Raw genomic sequence first — 13,704 nt, 5'->3', positions numbered from 1 at the left:
GACCTGGGTTCGATTCCCAGCACTCACATGGCGGCTATGAACCGTCCTTAACTCCAGTTCCAGGGGAATCCGAAGCTTTCTTCTGACCTCTGCGGCGCTGCACGACACGCACGCACTCACATACATACAGGCAAAACACTCATACGCATAAAATAAAAATAACATTTAGCCAGGTGTGGTGGCACACGCCTGTAATCCCAGCACTTGGGAGGCAGAGGCAGGCGGATCTTTGTGAGTTCAAGGCCAGCCTGGTCTACATAGTGAGTTCCAGGACAGCTGGGGCTACAGGGGGACCCTGTCTCAAAAAGACAAAAAACAAAACAAAACAAAAAAACTTTTTTAAAGACCAAAAACAAAAACAAAAAAACACAAACAAAGCCCACACTTGTGTTTCAAGAAATTTTGAAGGTATATTTGGCAATAACTGAAAAAAAAAAAAGTAGTAATCTTTACTTTTCTGTGTTTAGAGCTGGAGAGATGGCTCAGTGGTTAAGTGCACTAGTTGCTCTTGAAGAGGACCCAAGTTCAGTTCCCAGCACCAACATGGCAGCTAACAATCATGCAAAACTCCAGTTTCAGGGGCTCTGATGCCCTCTTGTGGCCTCTGGGGGCACTGCACTCACAATGCACTACATATATGTAGGCAAAATATTCAGACATAAAAAAATCTTTTTAAGGGGCTGGAGAGATGGCTCAGCTGTTAAGAACACTGACTATTCTTGCAGAGTACCCAGGTTCGATTCCCAGCACCAACATGGCAGCTAACAACTGTCTGTAACTCTATTTCCAGGGGATCCAATGCCCTCTTCTGACCTCTGAGGGCACTGCATGACAAGGGTACACCTACCTACATGCAGGCAATGTACTCATACATATAAAATAAAAATAATAATAAGGGCTGGAGAGATGGCTCAGCAGTTAAGAACACTGACTGTTCTTGTAGAAGACCGGGGTTCGAATCCCAGCATCCACATGGCAGCTAACAACTGTCCATAACTCTAGTTCCAGGGGATCCGACGGCCTCTTCTGTCCTCCATGGGCATTGCATGGCACAGGTGCATTTACCTACATGCAAGCATGCATACACATAAAATAAAAGTAATAAGTAAAATATAAAAAATAAAATCTTTTTAAAAAGTTATTATTTTCCTCTAAGAAATATTAGGGATTTACTTCATCACTCATAAATGGGCTGGGGTGTGCTTAGTTGACAGAGCACTTGCCTGGGGCGTCCAGGACCCTGGGTTTAACCCCCAGTAAAAAAAAAAGAAAAGAAAAAGGATTAAAAAAATAGTCTAACTCATCGGCAGCTTCTTAGAAATGATGCTAGTAAATGTGGAAGTGGAAAGGAACAACAGGCACAGAGGCCAGGTAACATGTTTTGTAATAAAGTTAGGTATCACATAAAAACGTGTAGTCTGACTATAAAACTGGTATAATGAGAAGAGTAGAACTGTGTATAAATTCAATTTGTACCTGAACATAAAGGTCAAACAAATAATTTGTTTATTAAAATACTGCTAAATTTACTGCTTATAGTGAGAGGCACTTGCTCAAGGTAAAAGATATTAAGTAAAACATATAGACAAATATTTCTACAGCTATGAAACAAACTAATGAGATGCTTCTATACATAGACCATTACTAAAAATGTTAAAAATAATAAAAATTGATATAAGCTATTGGAAAATTTATAATTTCCAAGAATTAGTTCATATTTTATCTTTTTTTTTCTGATCCTTCATTCATAAGATAATATATAATAAATTCCTAGGATTTTTTATAAGACACTGAGAGTAGAGAAAGTCTATATCTCTGTTCTGAAGACCTTACAATTCAGTGTGGGGTGTCACAAAATCGAAAAGCAATTCCAGTTTAGGGTAAACCGGAGGACACAGGCCTAACCACTAATAAAGAGGCTTTGGGAACATCTGCAGTAAGTCAAGCACAAGAATGGGATAGTTAACTAGGCTGGAGAGGGAAAGGCACTCAGTCAAAGGTTCCATCATTCCTGAGGTGATGGAGGTATAATCCATTATGGTATCAGGCTTGGGCTTGGACAAGTCTGCTAAGTGGTAGGCTGATGCTGAAGTGCATGGCTAACAGTTAATGAGGTAATCTGGCCAATAAATGACACAGGCCAGACTAAGCCAGAGGAAAGGAGAGGATAGGAAGTGGGTAGGTGTGGATCCAGATGAAACAGGGTCCCTGTGCTATTTCTTTTTAATTTTTAAAAATTTATTTTTATTTTATGTGTATGAGTGTTATGTCTGCACAGGACAGAAGAGGGCACTGGATCCCCAGGAACTGGAGTTATGGACGGCTGTTAGCTGCCATGTGGGTGCTGGGATTCGAACCCAGGTCTTCTGCAAGAACAGCCAGTGCTCTTAACCACTGAGCCATTTCTCCAGCCTCAGTACTACCATTTTTGAAAACATCAAACCAGAGCTAGAATGGTCAATGCACTAACAGTTCACAAATCATTACACTGATATGAATGAAATACATGGCCATTGCATTAAGTCATTATGCTGCAAAATGAAGAATTCTTACAGCAACTGTATTTTCTCATTTAGGTTTCATGTTAACTAGCAAATGAATAAATTTATAGTTTTCTGCCAACGTCAGAAATATAAAATAAAAAAAGCATTAAGGACATCCTGTTTTCCTTACCAGGATGGAATGCATTCCCATGTAGACTCTACTTAGACAAACTAGAGCACTCCAGCAGGGAATGAGAATCAGTCCATACAGAAGAGGATACTAAAGGAGGGAAAAAACAAAATTAATGAAACTAAATTAGATATAAACAAGCAAAGAAAAAACCAATCACTGCACTCTAAAACCCTAGGATATCAAGAACTATGTGCATTGTCTTCTCAGCAACTCTAAGCATGGCGCAGAGTAGACATTAAAGAAATGCTTTTGCAAGGATGAATTCGTCAATGACCACTGATGCTGCTCCGTCCTGCTTTGAGGAAAGTTGTTCATGCTGCCTTCAACTGTACAGATTCAAGCACTGCCATGCCACAGGACAGGTGGAAGACACTCACTAAGGCTCTAACGTAAAAGTGGCTCTGGAACAGCACCCAAATCTGGCCTGCAGAAGCACTCTGACTTCCAGGAGAGCAGGCTGGCATTACCACTCTCTTCCTTTCAGGAGGGACTGCCATTTGCAATCTGCAGCAGCCCTTTTCCTCCCTGTTGGAAAGAAACAGATGTAATCCGATTTCTACTCCTGTGCCTTCACTAAATCTCGTATTGCTGTCCTACTGAGAAAGATTCTGGTAGGATCAAGCATGGTGGCACACGCCTATAATCTCAGCACCCAGGAGGCAGAGGCAGGAGGATCACTATGACTTTGAGGCCAGCCAGGCCTACAGAGCGAGCAGAAACCATAGAAAGGGAAAAGGCCTAAGCAGGTGTATAGGCCATTCTGGTATCGGTGGAAGAGGTGGTTCTGTGTCCTGAGGGAAGGAGGAAAGGATGAGTGGGCGCAGCAGTCCATTAGTAAAGAGCACATTTGGGCAGTGTGTTCCTGATGACTTCAGATTTCTACACGAACCTGAAGATGAAAGAGTGGTTAGAGGAGCAGAAAAAAAGAACAAAAGTACAAATTTCTAAGTGCTTCACGTTATTTTCAAGCACATAAAAATGTAGCAAACCCCAATGAGCACATGATAGCCTAAACCCTTTTCTTTCCTTGTGGTGTCATGAGTGGAACCCAGGCCTTGCTCTTGCTAGGCAAGCTTTCTACCGTCAAGCTATATATCTCCAACCTTTTCTAGATGGTTTTATTGTATAGGTGTTTTGGAAACAAGATCTTGTTATATAGCTCAGGTTGACCTTGAACTACACAGTTCACACATATCCTCCTGCCTCAGCCTCTTTATAAAATAGTCTTCAAAAAAGATTTTTGGAGGTTCCGGGATTGAATCTATGGCTGCATGCCAGGCAGGCACTCCACTACTGAGCTGTACTCTAACCCTTTTAGTAGAATTCAAGTTTTTCAGAGTAATTAAAATATGGGCCAAAGACAGACACTAGAAAATAAATCAATTTTGATTTCCGGCAAGCATATGGTATATGCAAACAGCAGGTAGCAACGGTGTCACCCTAAAGGTCGATAGCTCTTGTTCTGCTACTGGAACAAGAGCTGTACAGTCTGTATGGAAAGTGTTTTGTCAGTATATGAGTGAGAGCTAAATGTTCATATACAATGACTCAGCATGTCTGCTAGGAGTCTTGCTAAGGACACTGAAATGTGGGTAAGGAGTCATATGTCAAAACTGTCCTAAAATTATTTACATCATATAATGTGGAGTAAATTGTTACCTACTAAGTAGCTCTGTCCATGTCTACACATGGGAACTCACTGTCATTTACATAGACCTATCTCTTGAAAATACAGCATGCATTTATAGGCAGTCTAAAATGTGAACCACACACAAAAAAATCAACTATTTCTTAGACTAGAACAAGGAGATACACTTTATAAGGACAGACTATCTGAGAGAGTCTTAAGGCGGAAAAGAAAAAAGCTTGGAAAGAATCGAGCTGTGCAGTGGACAGCCTGGGACCTCGTCCCTCCACACATTCACTTCATCTTTTTTTTTTTTTTTTTTGGTCTTTTTGAGACAGGGTCTCCCTGTAGCCCCAGCTGTCCTGGAACTCACTATGCAGACCAGGCTGGCCTTGAAGATCCACCTGCCTCTGCCTCCCGAGTGCTGGGATTAAAGGCGTGTGTCACCACGCCCAGCTTCATCTTCTTTCTTTAGACAGGCTTCTCTGCTCTCTGGTCCATGTGGCAGATGAAGACTTCTCAACTCACTCCAAAGACACAAGCTCACACAGAGACTATAGAACTGCTATTGTGGAAGTTAACAAGTATAAAACTCATGATGGACAGTCAGTAGGCCCAAGATCCAAGGAAGGGCTGAGGTGCGGCTCAAATGAAGGCTGGTCTTACAAAGTACGTAGGTGTGATTCCCAGCACCCAATGGTGGCTAACAACCATCCATAACTCCAGTTCCAGGGGATCTGGCACCCTCTTCTGACTTCCTTGGGCATTGTGAGACAAAGGTGCACTTACTACACACATGCAAGACAATAGACTCATACATTTAAAATAAAAATTAAAATAGGCCCAGCCACATTATAGAAAGTAATGTGCTTTAGTGAAAGTCTACTTTAAATCAAAGTGTTAATTTTATCTAGGAAGTACCTTTACAGAAGCAACAAAAATAATTTATTTTATGTCTATGAGTGCTGTGCTTGCATGTATAAAGTGCACCAGAAAAGGACATCAGATCCCCTGAAACTGCAGTTAAACAGTTTGCCACCATGTGGGTGCTGGGAACCGAACCCAGGTCCTCTGGAAGAACAGCAAGTGCTCTTAACTGCTGAACCATCTCTCCAGCCTCTACAGAAGCATCTGAAACGCTAGTCAAATAAAAAATCCAGGTATGAATTATACTGCCTCTTTTTTGTAGCTTCAATTAAATAATTGGTTTTGTGACCAAAAAAAAAAAAAAAATCTGGGTATGGCAGCTTAGCCAAATTGACACATAAAAGGTAAACATCAAATACAATATTAAACAAAAGCAGGAAACGTGCCATATAACGTGGTCCTAACTATATTCGATACAAAATAAGAAACTTAATTACAATATGGTCCTCATTTCCCAATCCTATGGAAATACACATGTCGGCACACCCCTTCTCTTGCTTTCCAGGTCTTCCATGAGTTCAGTACTTGCACCACCAGTCCTCCGGCAGACTTCAACAGTGCTAAGTGCTACTCCAGGAACACATCTTGGTTCTTACTTTCACTTCTGGTTTCTGTCTCTGCCACGGTCCTTTTATGGTATTGTCTCATCTACATCCTTCTCTTCTGAGAATTTTGCTGTGTAGAGCCACAAGTCTAGAGACCTGCTTACACCACTCCTCTGACCAAGCCGATCCACCTGATTCTTCTAATAGAAACTGAAAATGAAAGTCAGAAAGGCTGTCTCTGATGTGTGATTGAACGTGTAAATAAAGTAGAACCAAAAAAAAAAAAAAAGTTTAAGGCAGGGCATGATGGTGCATGCCTTTGGAGGCAGGAGGATCTCTGTGGTTCGAGGCCAGCCTGGTCTACATATCGAGTTCTAGGCCAGCCAGGGATAACATAGTAAGACTCTGCCTCATAAAAAAAGCACCACCATGGTGCAGTAGACACACATGAAAAAGCATGGGGAGAGGAAAGCGCAGGAATGAAGGCAGAGTAGAGTTCCACAGCCCAGCTCCAACCCTCAGGAAGCCCAGCAGCACTTCACAAATCAGTTTCTTTTTGTTGTTTAACCTAATCTAGATGCATTTGTTATAAGAATCCCTGTATGTAGATACTTAACATACACACACCTTAGTTACATACACTTTTGATACTTATGAGCTATCTTTTAAATATTTACTTATGTGTGCATGCACCTATGTGTGGGTGATGTGCCTGTGTGAGCATGTGGAGAGCAGAAGAGGGTGTCACTGTCCCCCTCTGTCACTCTTTGCCTTTTCCTTTGAAGCAGGGTCTCTTCTTGAACCTGGAGCTCACATTTTCCTTGGCTAGGTTGGAAGCCACTGATCCTATCATCTCTGTCCCATAAGGAATTGGGGTTATAGGCATGTGAAGGATGCCAGGCCGATTACATGAGTGCTGGGATCCAAACACTGGTCCTCATGATGGCACAGAAAGTGTTTTTAACTCCTGAGCCATCCCTTCAGTCCCCACGCTCGGCTTTTTCACAAGAGCTTTGGGAATCAAACATGGATCCTGATACTTTCATGGTAAACATTTTACTGACTGATTTGCCTCCCCAGCCCCTAAATATTAGTATCTTTTTTTTTTCTCTCCCCAAAGACAGGCAGGGTTCCCTGTGGCCCCAGCTGGCCTGGAACTAGATATGTAGTCCAGGCTGGCCTTGTTTGCAGAGATCCACCTATCTCTGCCTTCTTAGTTTTGGGATTAAAGGTGTGTGCCATCACACTCAGGTAAATATTGACATCTTAAGAGGTATTTTGCTGAACCCTGCATTCTTTTCACTTGTGTGTCCTTTTCCAGGACAATATTCCACTCTTTCTCCACCTGGCACCTAAGTGTTAGTACCAAACCTGTCCACATCTCTTTTATAGAGAGAACAGCCTCCTGGTCACTGCAGATTACTTTTTTTTTTTCCTAGACTGGGTCTCACTACGTAACCTTAGAACTTGTAGACTAAGCTGGCCTTGAATTCACAGGCCTGCCTGCCTCTGCCTTCCCAAGTGCTGTCAGCACTACCACGCCCAGCCTGGGTGAAATGAAAGTCAGCCCCGTGGTGCCCCAGTACTCTCCTCAAGCACAAGCTGCTTCTCAAATACGCCTCTTCCACAAAATACACCAACAGGACATCTGAAAATAATCATTTCTCCTTTTTTAACTCCTTAAGGATAGATCCAAATAGTTACCAAGTTTTGTCAATTCTACCTTTAAATCCACTAAACTTCCTGGGCATGGTGCCCTGCATCGCAGGGGGAGGCAGAGGCACGGGGATCTCCAAGTTCCACGCCAGCCAGGGCTACAAAAAGAGACCTTGTCTCAAAACATACAAACAAAAACCAAAACAACAAAAACCTATCCAATGGAGGACTAACTAGGATGTAGCTCAGTGGTTCAGTGTTTGTCTGGCATGTGGAAACCTAGGTTAAATCTCTAGTACTGGGGAAAAAAAAAAAAAAGTCTACCAAAATTCATTTCTTCCTACAGAAAATGATTTTTGGGTTAGGGATAAGCAAAATTTTTTTATCAGAGCCAGACAGTAACTGCTTAAGCTTTTATCCTTATCAGCTCTCCCTTGAGCAGGTAAGCCACACAGTCTGTGTGTGTCACAATACTGAGTTCTGCTGTTGTACCAAAAAGCAGCGCAAAGAAAAAAAGGAACGGAAATGGTTAGTTTCCATAGGTTTTATCCACAGCCAAGAAATTTTTGAGTTTCACATCATTTTCCCATGTCATAAATTATTCTTAGTTCTTCTTAGCTCTTTAAAGGTATAAAACCCATTCATACTTCACAGGCCATAAAAAAACAAAAAACCAGACAGCAGGGCTAGGGGCACAGCACATGCTTAGCAAGTGAAGCCCTGGGTTCAATCTCCAATACCACCCAAAACCAAAACAAAACAGAACAAAGCCAGGCAGTAGGTCTCTGTTTGCCAACCACGATGAGATCCTTATCAGCTCTCCCTTGAGCAGGTAAAGCAACTTCTCCTAGGGCTGTTCCTCCTTCTGGTCTTCCACCTGTTGTCACCCTCTAGAACTTGCTCTGGACTAGACATAAGATTCTTCCTAAAATAGCAATCTACTCGCCCTGATAAAACCACCATATCTGTTTTACTCACATCCATAGGCAGAGCCTGCATTCTGCCTAGAAATTACTACAAATTAGAAATTTTATATTTGTTGAATCAAGTATTATTATCTTGATTGAAGCTCTTTATTCAACAAGAGAAGAAAAATATACAATTATAATTAAATACACCTTGCAATTATTCTCAGTTGACATGATTTCCTCTATAAAAAAACATGAAAATCTCTATGAAAATTATTAAATTAATGAAAAATTCAACAAAATTGTCACAAATGAGATCAATGTATTAAAAATAGATTACATTTGTACATTCCAATGAAAATTACTAAATTAATGAAATATTCAACAAGACTGTCACAGATGAGATCAATGTATTAAAACAGATTGCATTTGTACATTCCAACTACAAGTTAGAACATTTGAATTTTAACACAATTATCATTCATAATAGTAACAAAAATTGTAATGTAACTAGAGAAATATGTATCAATGTTTAACCTATATGAAGAAAGGTAGGAAGTTTCACTGGGAACTATTTAAGATAACCTAAATAATAATTAGATTTGCCATATTTAGAGCTCAGAAGATTCACTGATGTAAGGCTATCAATTTTCTCCAGCTTAATTTATAAATTCATTTCAATTTCAATAAAATCCAAAGTTGTTCATGGCAAGTAAAGAGCTGATTCTAAAACACACTGAGAGTGGGTTATGGTGGCACAGACCTGTAATCCCAGCTACTTAGGAAGCTGAGGCATGAGGATTCCAGGTTGGAGACCATCCTGGGCTATGGAGTGAGTTCAAGGCCATCCTGGGCAACTCAGCAAGAGGTGCTGTCTCAAAATTTAAAAAGGGCTTGGAACAGCACATATACAACAGATGAGCACTTGCCTAGAATCTGCAAAAGCCCTGGGTTCAACATCCAGTACCACTAAACAAACAAAATGGATACTGAAGACAAAAATCCAAATTAGCCAAGACAACCTTAAAGGTGGATAACTTGTATGAATAGATTTCAAATTTTACTCTAAAGCAATTAAAGCAAGAAAGAAGGCTGGGTGCACTGGTGCACGCCTTTAATCCTGGCAGATCTCTGTAAACTTGAGACTAGCCAGGTCTACACAGCAAGTTCCAGGCCAGCTAGGAGTATAGAGTGAAACCCTGTCTCAAAAAAACAAAAACAAAACAAAACAACAGCAACAAAAAAAGAAGAGAAGCCAGAATCAAAACTACACACACATAGGAGAACTTGACACACAACAGATGTGGCATTATGAATAAATGGAAAAAAAAAAAAAGACAATACTAAAAAATACCACTGGGTGAGTTAATCACATGGAAGAAATTAAAATTACATCAGATTCACATCAAACATATACAAAACCAAAGGAAGGTGAATTAAAGACTTCCATATGCAACCATATGTTATCTTTCTAATTAAAAAAAAAAAGTGCCAGACACCTTTAATCCTAGCACTTGGGAGGCAGATCTCTGTGAGTTCAAGGCCAGCCTGGTCTACACAGTGAGTTCCAAGCCAGCTGGGACTACAGGGAGACCCTGCCTCAAAAAGACAAAAATAGGCCCAGCGTGGTGGCGCACGCCTGTAGTCCCAGCACTTGGGAGGCAAAGGCAGGCGGATCTTTGTGAGTTCAAGGCCAACCTGGTCTACACAGTGAGTTCAAGTCAGCTGGGACTACAGGGAGACCCTGTCTCAAAAAGACAAAAAAAAAAAAAAAAAAAAAAAAAGACAAAAATAAATAAATAAATAAACAAACAAACAAACAAACAAACAAACCAGGATCATGAGTTCTAGGTTACCATGGGTCACATAGTAAGACTTTGTCTCAACAGGAAAATAATAACAAAAACCCAGTAAGTATCCAGGCACAGCAGTGAGTAGCTATAGCCCAAGTTACTCAGGAAGCTGAGGCAAGAGGGTAGTCCAAGAGTTCAATATCAACTCGCATAGCAAGATCCCACCTCAAAAAACAAAACCAATAAACAGACCAAGAAAAATGAAAAAATAAATTTGTAAAAAACTTGTATAAAAAAATATTAGAAGCAGGAACTGCAGAGATGGCTCAGTGGTTAAGAGCATTGGCTGCTCTTGCAAAGGACCCACCCACAACGGTGGCTACCAACTGTCAGTAACTCCAATTCTAGGGGATCCGATGCCCTCTTCTTACATTTGAGGGCCTTGCACACATGTGGTACACTTCATACATGCAGGCAAAACATTCATATACATAAAAAAATAAATAATTAAAAAAATAGAAGTAGCCAGGCATGGTGATGCATCCCAGCACTTGGGAGGCAGAGGCAGGAGGACATATGTGAGATCGAGGCTAGCCTGCTCTTTAGTGAGTTCCCAGGCCAGCTGGGGCTAGAGGGAGACCTTGTCTCAAAAAACCCCCGAAAGAATCAGCATTCTTCAAAACAACCAATAAATAAATAAATAAACCCAGCCAACTACAATCAATGAATTAGTGAACAAACAAAAATGAACCCAAATGGCCATCAACTTCTAAGTAAAATGTATCCATTTAATGAAATATGATTCACCAATAAAAAGGAATGAAGTTCTTGGATACATACTATAATAAGAACTTTAAAAACAAGCTAGATAGGTGAAGTTTTAAAAAATGCATGTTCATGTATGAACTGCCAATAATTTAAAAAATGCATGCTAAGAGAAAGAAGTCAGTCAGAACAGACTACATATCACGTTTCCATTGGTATAAAATGCCCACAACAGAGCTGGGTGTGGTGGCACAGGCCTTTAATTCCAGCATTTAGGAGGCAGAGGCAGGTGGAGCTCTGAGAGCTCAAGGCCAGCCTGGTCTACACGGTGAGTTCCAGGACAGCTGGGGCTACAGGATACCCTGTCTCAAAAAAAAAAAAAAAGAAAAAAAGAAAAAGGTCCACAACAGCAAAACCTACAGATACAAATAGTGGGTTGATAGTTGCCTGGAGATCTGCTTGAGACTAGATTTCTATCTTCCTGTCTAGCTAAAATTTCTAAACCTGTAAGAGATTCCCAAATGTTGAATTAAATACACTAGGCTGTTAAAAAAAAAAACAAAAAAACTAGAATTCAAGCTTAGCTTGATTATTCAAATGGCCATGAAAGGTTAGAATATTGATAGCTACATCCCATAAACAATTGGGCAGTTCTATTTTCAGACTTCCTGTTAGCCTGTCTTGAATAACTGAAAAGCAAAACCCAACCATTCTCTCTTAGATTGCTGTTAACAGCACACAACATAGTTAATCCAGAATGAGGCAGTATAAAGTCCCCCATCTGATAATCCTGAAAGCACTGCTTAATAAGAGCAACAGCACTAACCAGCATGCTAAACACAGCTCACCGACAATCTTTCTGAAATGTTTAAAGCAGATGAAAACTTCTAGATATTTATCATGCAAAACAGGCAGCATTCCTCTGCATGTCACTATGCATCTTCCTTGGTTAAGTAGGGAAGAACTCTGGGCGCTTGTATTCTCTCCTGATCTGCCATTCATCCTGTGCATGTGCATGTTTTCTGCCGCTATAAAAAGAGATGCACTGCACAGTAGTTCAGGGGACAAGATTTACCCATACTGAAACTGAATGTGAGCTATGGAAGCTTATAAGGGAGTTTTATACTACAGCCTGTACTTCTCCATGTAATACGATTTTGTGCAGTAAAAGAAAAAAAAAAAAAAAAAGAGGAAGTCAGCTTCCCTAGATTCTCCAGAATTACGCATTTCATTCTTAAAAAACTGGTCTGAAAAACTGAAAAAACATACAATTTAAGATAGATAAAATAAACCCAGTGATCTAAGAGCAAATTTTGCTTCTATATGAAAGATAATTAGATTTTAAACCCAACTAACACTTGCAGACCGTAGGGAGCTCAAAATAGGAGGCCAAAGGAAGTAGGCAAAATAAAAACAACTACCATTAAAAAACTCATTCCTGATGGTCCAAGCTGACCCAGCTGTCATATGCCATTTATAAACCAACTCCTCTGAACCCGAGCGGCAAGAACGCCTTGAAACTGGGCATGGTAACAGTTAATTCCACAGTAGAACTGTAGATACTCAACAACTGGTTCTACAGATCAAAGATCCAGGAGATAAGTGAAGTTTGTGTCTGGGCAGATCAGCAAGCAATCCCTTAAAAAACTCACCTAGACGTTGCTCCATTAACTTCCAACTTCTCTTTAAAATTCACTTCACTGCTTGGAACGAGCATGTTTCGAGCATGTTTCCGAATAAACAGTGTTTGAAAACGCCCTCTCACAAGAAAGTTAAGGACTTGACTTAAATCGGAAACACCATCTATTGCAGTAAACTGAGTCTTAGTTACCAAGTGTTTCATTTTAAGGAAAACGCACTGCCACTGTGCATCAAACGAACTAAAACAGCTTAAAAACTCAATGCAAGTTCAAGGATAAATGCACCACTACACAAAAAGTTGCTTCCTTGGATTCTAAGAAAAGGCACTTGACTATTATTTAAAAGACAATTTAATGGTAAAAGACTTTAGATTTTCCTCCATCACTTAATTTAAAAAAAAAAAAAAAAACTTCCAACAGGGCCTGCTTGTGGGTGCTGTGAAAACGTGGGAAGAGGTTTCGGAGAGGGAAGAGTCAAAACAAGTGCAGAGAGCAAAGAAAATTCGGAGTTCTTGAACTCCAGAGGCTCGGCGGGACGAGGAGGAACCGTACCTGCCAGCGGCCGTAGGTGAGCAGCACCATGGCGATGGGGATGGCTGTGCCAGACATGGCATGTGTGGAGGGCATGCCGTACTCGGAGTTGTAGAAGACCTCCAACTTGACGACGGGCGGCGAGGCGGGCCGCGGCCAGCGGATGATGTCCTTAGTGCACTGGCCCAGGTACATGACCAGCACCCAGATGATCACCAGCCTCCGGCCCACCAGGGGGTCGAGGTTCCAGATCCAGAAGGGGAAGAAGATGATGTAGAAGAGTTCGTTGCCCAGCTCGGTGCCGAAGCTGAACAGGTAGTAGAGTGGCCAGTTGCTCACGCGCGTCAGCTCGCCCTCCTCTCCGGTCAGCGAGTTGCGGCGCAGCGAGCCCGCGCCTTGGGGCCCGAGATGATCACCAGCCTCCGGCCCACCAGGGGGTCGAGGTTCCAGATCCAGAAGGGGAAGAAGATGATGTAGAAGAGTTCGTTGCCCAGCTCGGTGCCGAAGCTGAACAGGTAGTAGAGTGGCCAGTTGCTCACGCGCGTCAGCTCGCCCTCCTCTCCGGTCAGCGAGTTGCGGCGCAGCGAGCCCGCGCCTTGGGGCCCGGCCCGGCCCGGCTCGGCCGCCAGCCCGTTG

The 13,704-nt window shown here is 41.6% G+C and overlaps 1 protein-coding gene across 1 annotated transcript in view; it reads right to left on the bottom strand.

The window, feature by feature from the left end:
- The window catches only part of Sgpp1 (sphingosine-1-phosphate phosphatase 1), a gene marked incomplete at its 5' end in the record, with an annotated part of 17,556 nt that extends 3,853 nt beyond the window's left edge, over window positions 1-13,703 (bottom strand). The window contains 3 exon segments of the mRNA XM_029554753.1: window positions 2,674-2,763; window positions 13,090-13,463; window positions 13,664-13,703. Of these exon segments, the coding sequence (XP_029410613.1) occupies window positions 2,674-2,763; window positions 13,090-13,463; window positions 13,664-13,703 (504 nt within the window).
- Window position 13,704: the final 1 nt, after the last annotated feature.

This window comes from Nannospalax galili, unplaced genomic scaffold (assembly GCF_000622305.1).
Source record: "Nannospalax galili isolate Female #2095 unplaced genomic scaffold, S.galili_v1.0 scaffold144, whole genome shotgun sequence".
Classification (NCBI taxonomy): Eukaryota; Metazoa; Chordata; class Mammalia; order Rodentia; family Spalacidae; genus Nannospalax; species Nannospalax galili.
The sequence above is the reverse complement of the archived record's forward strand: the minus strand, read 5'-3'. Positions and strand labels throughout refer to the sequence as shown.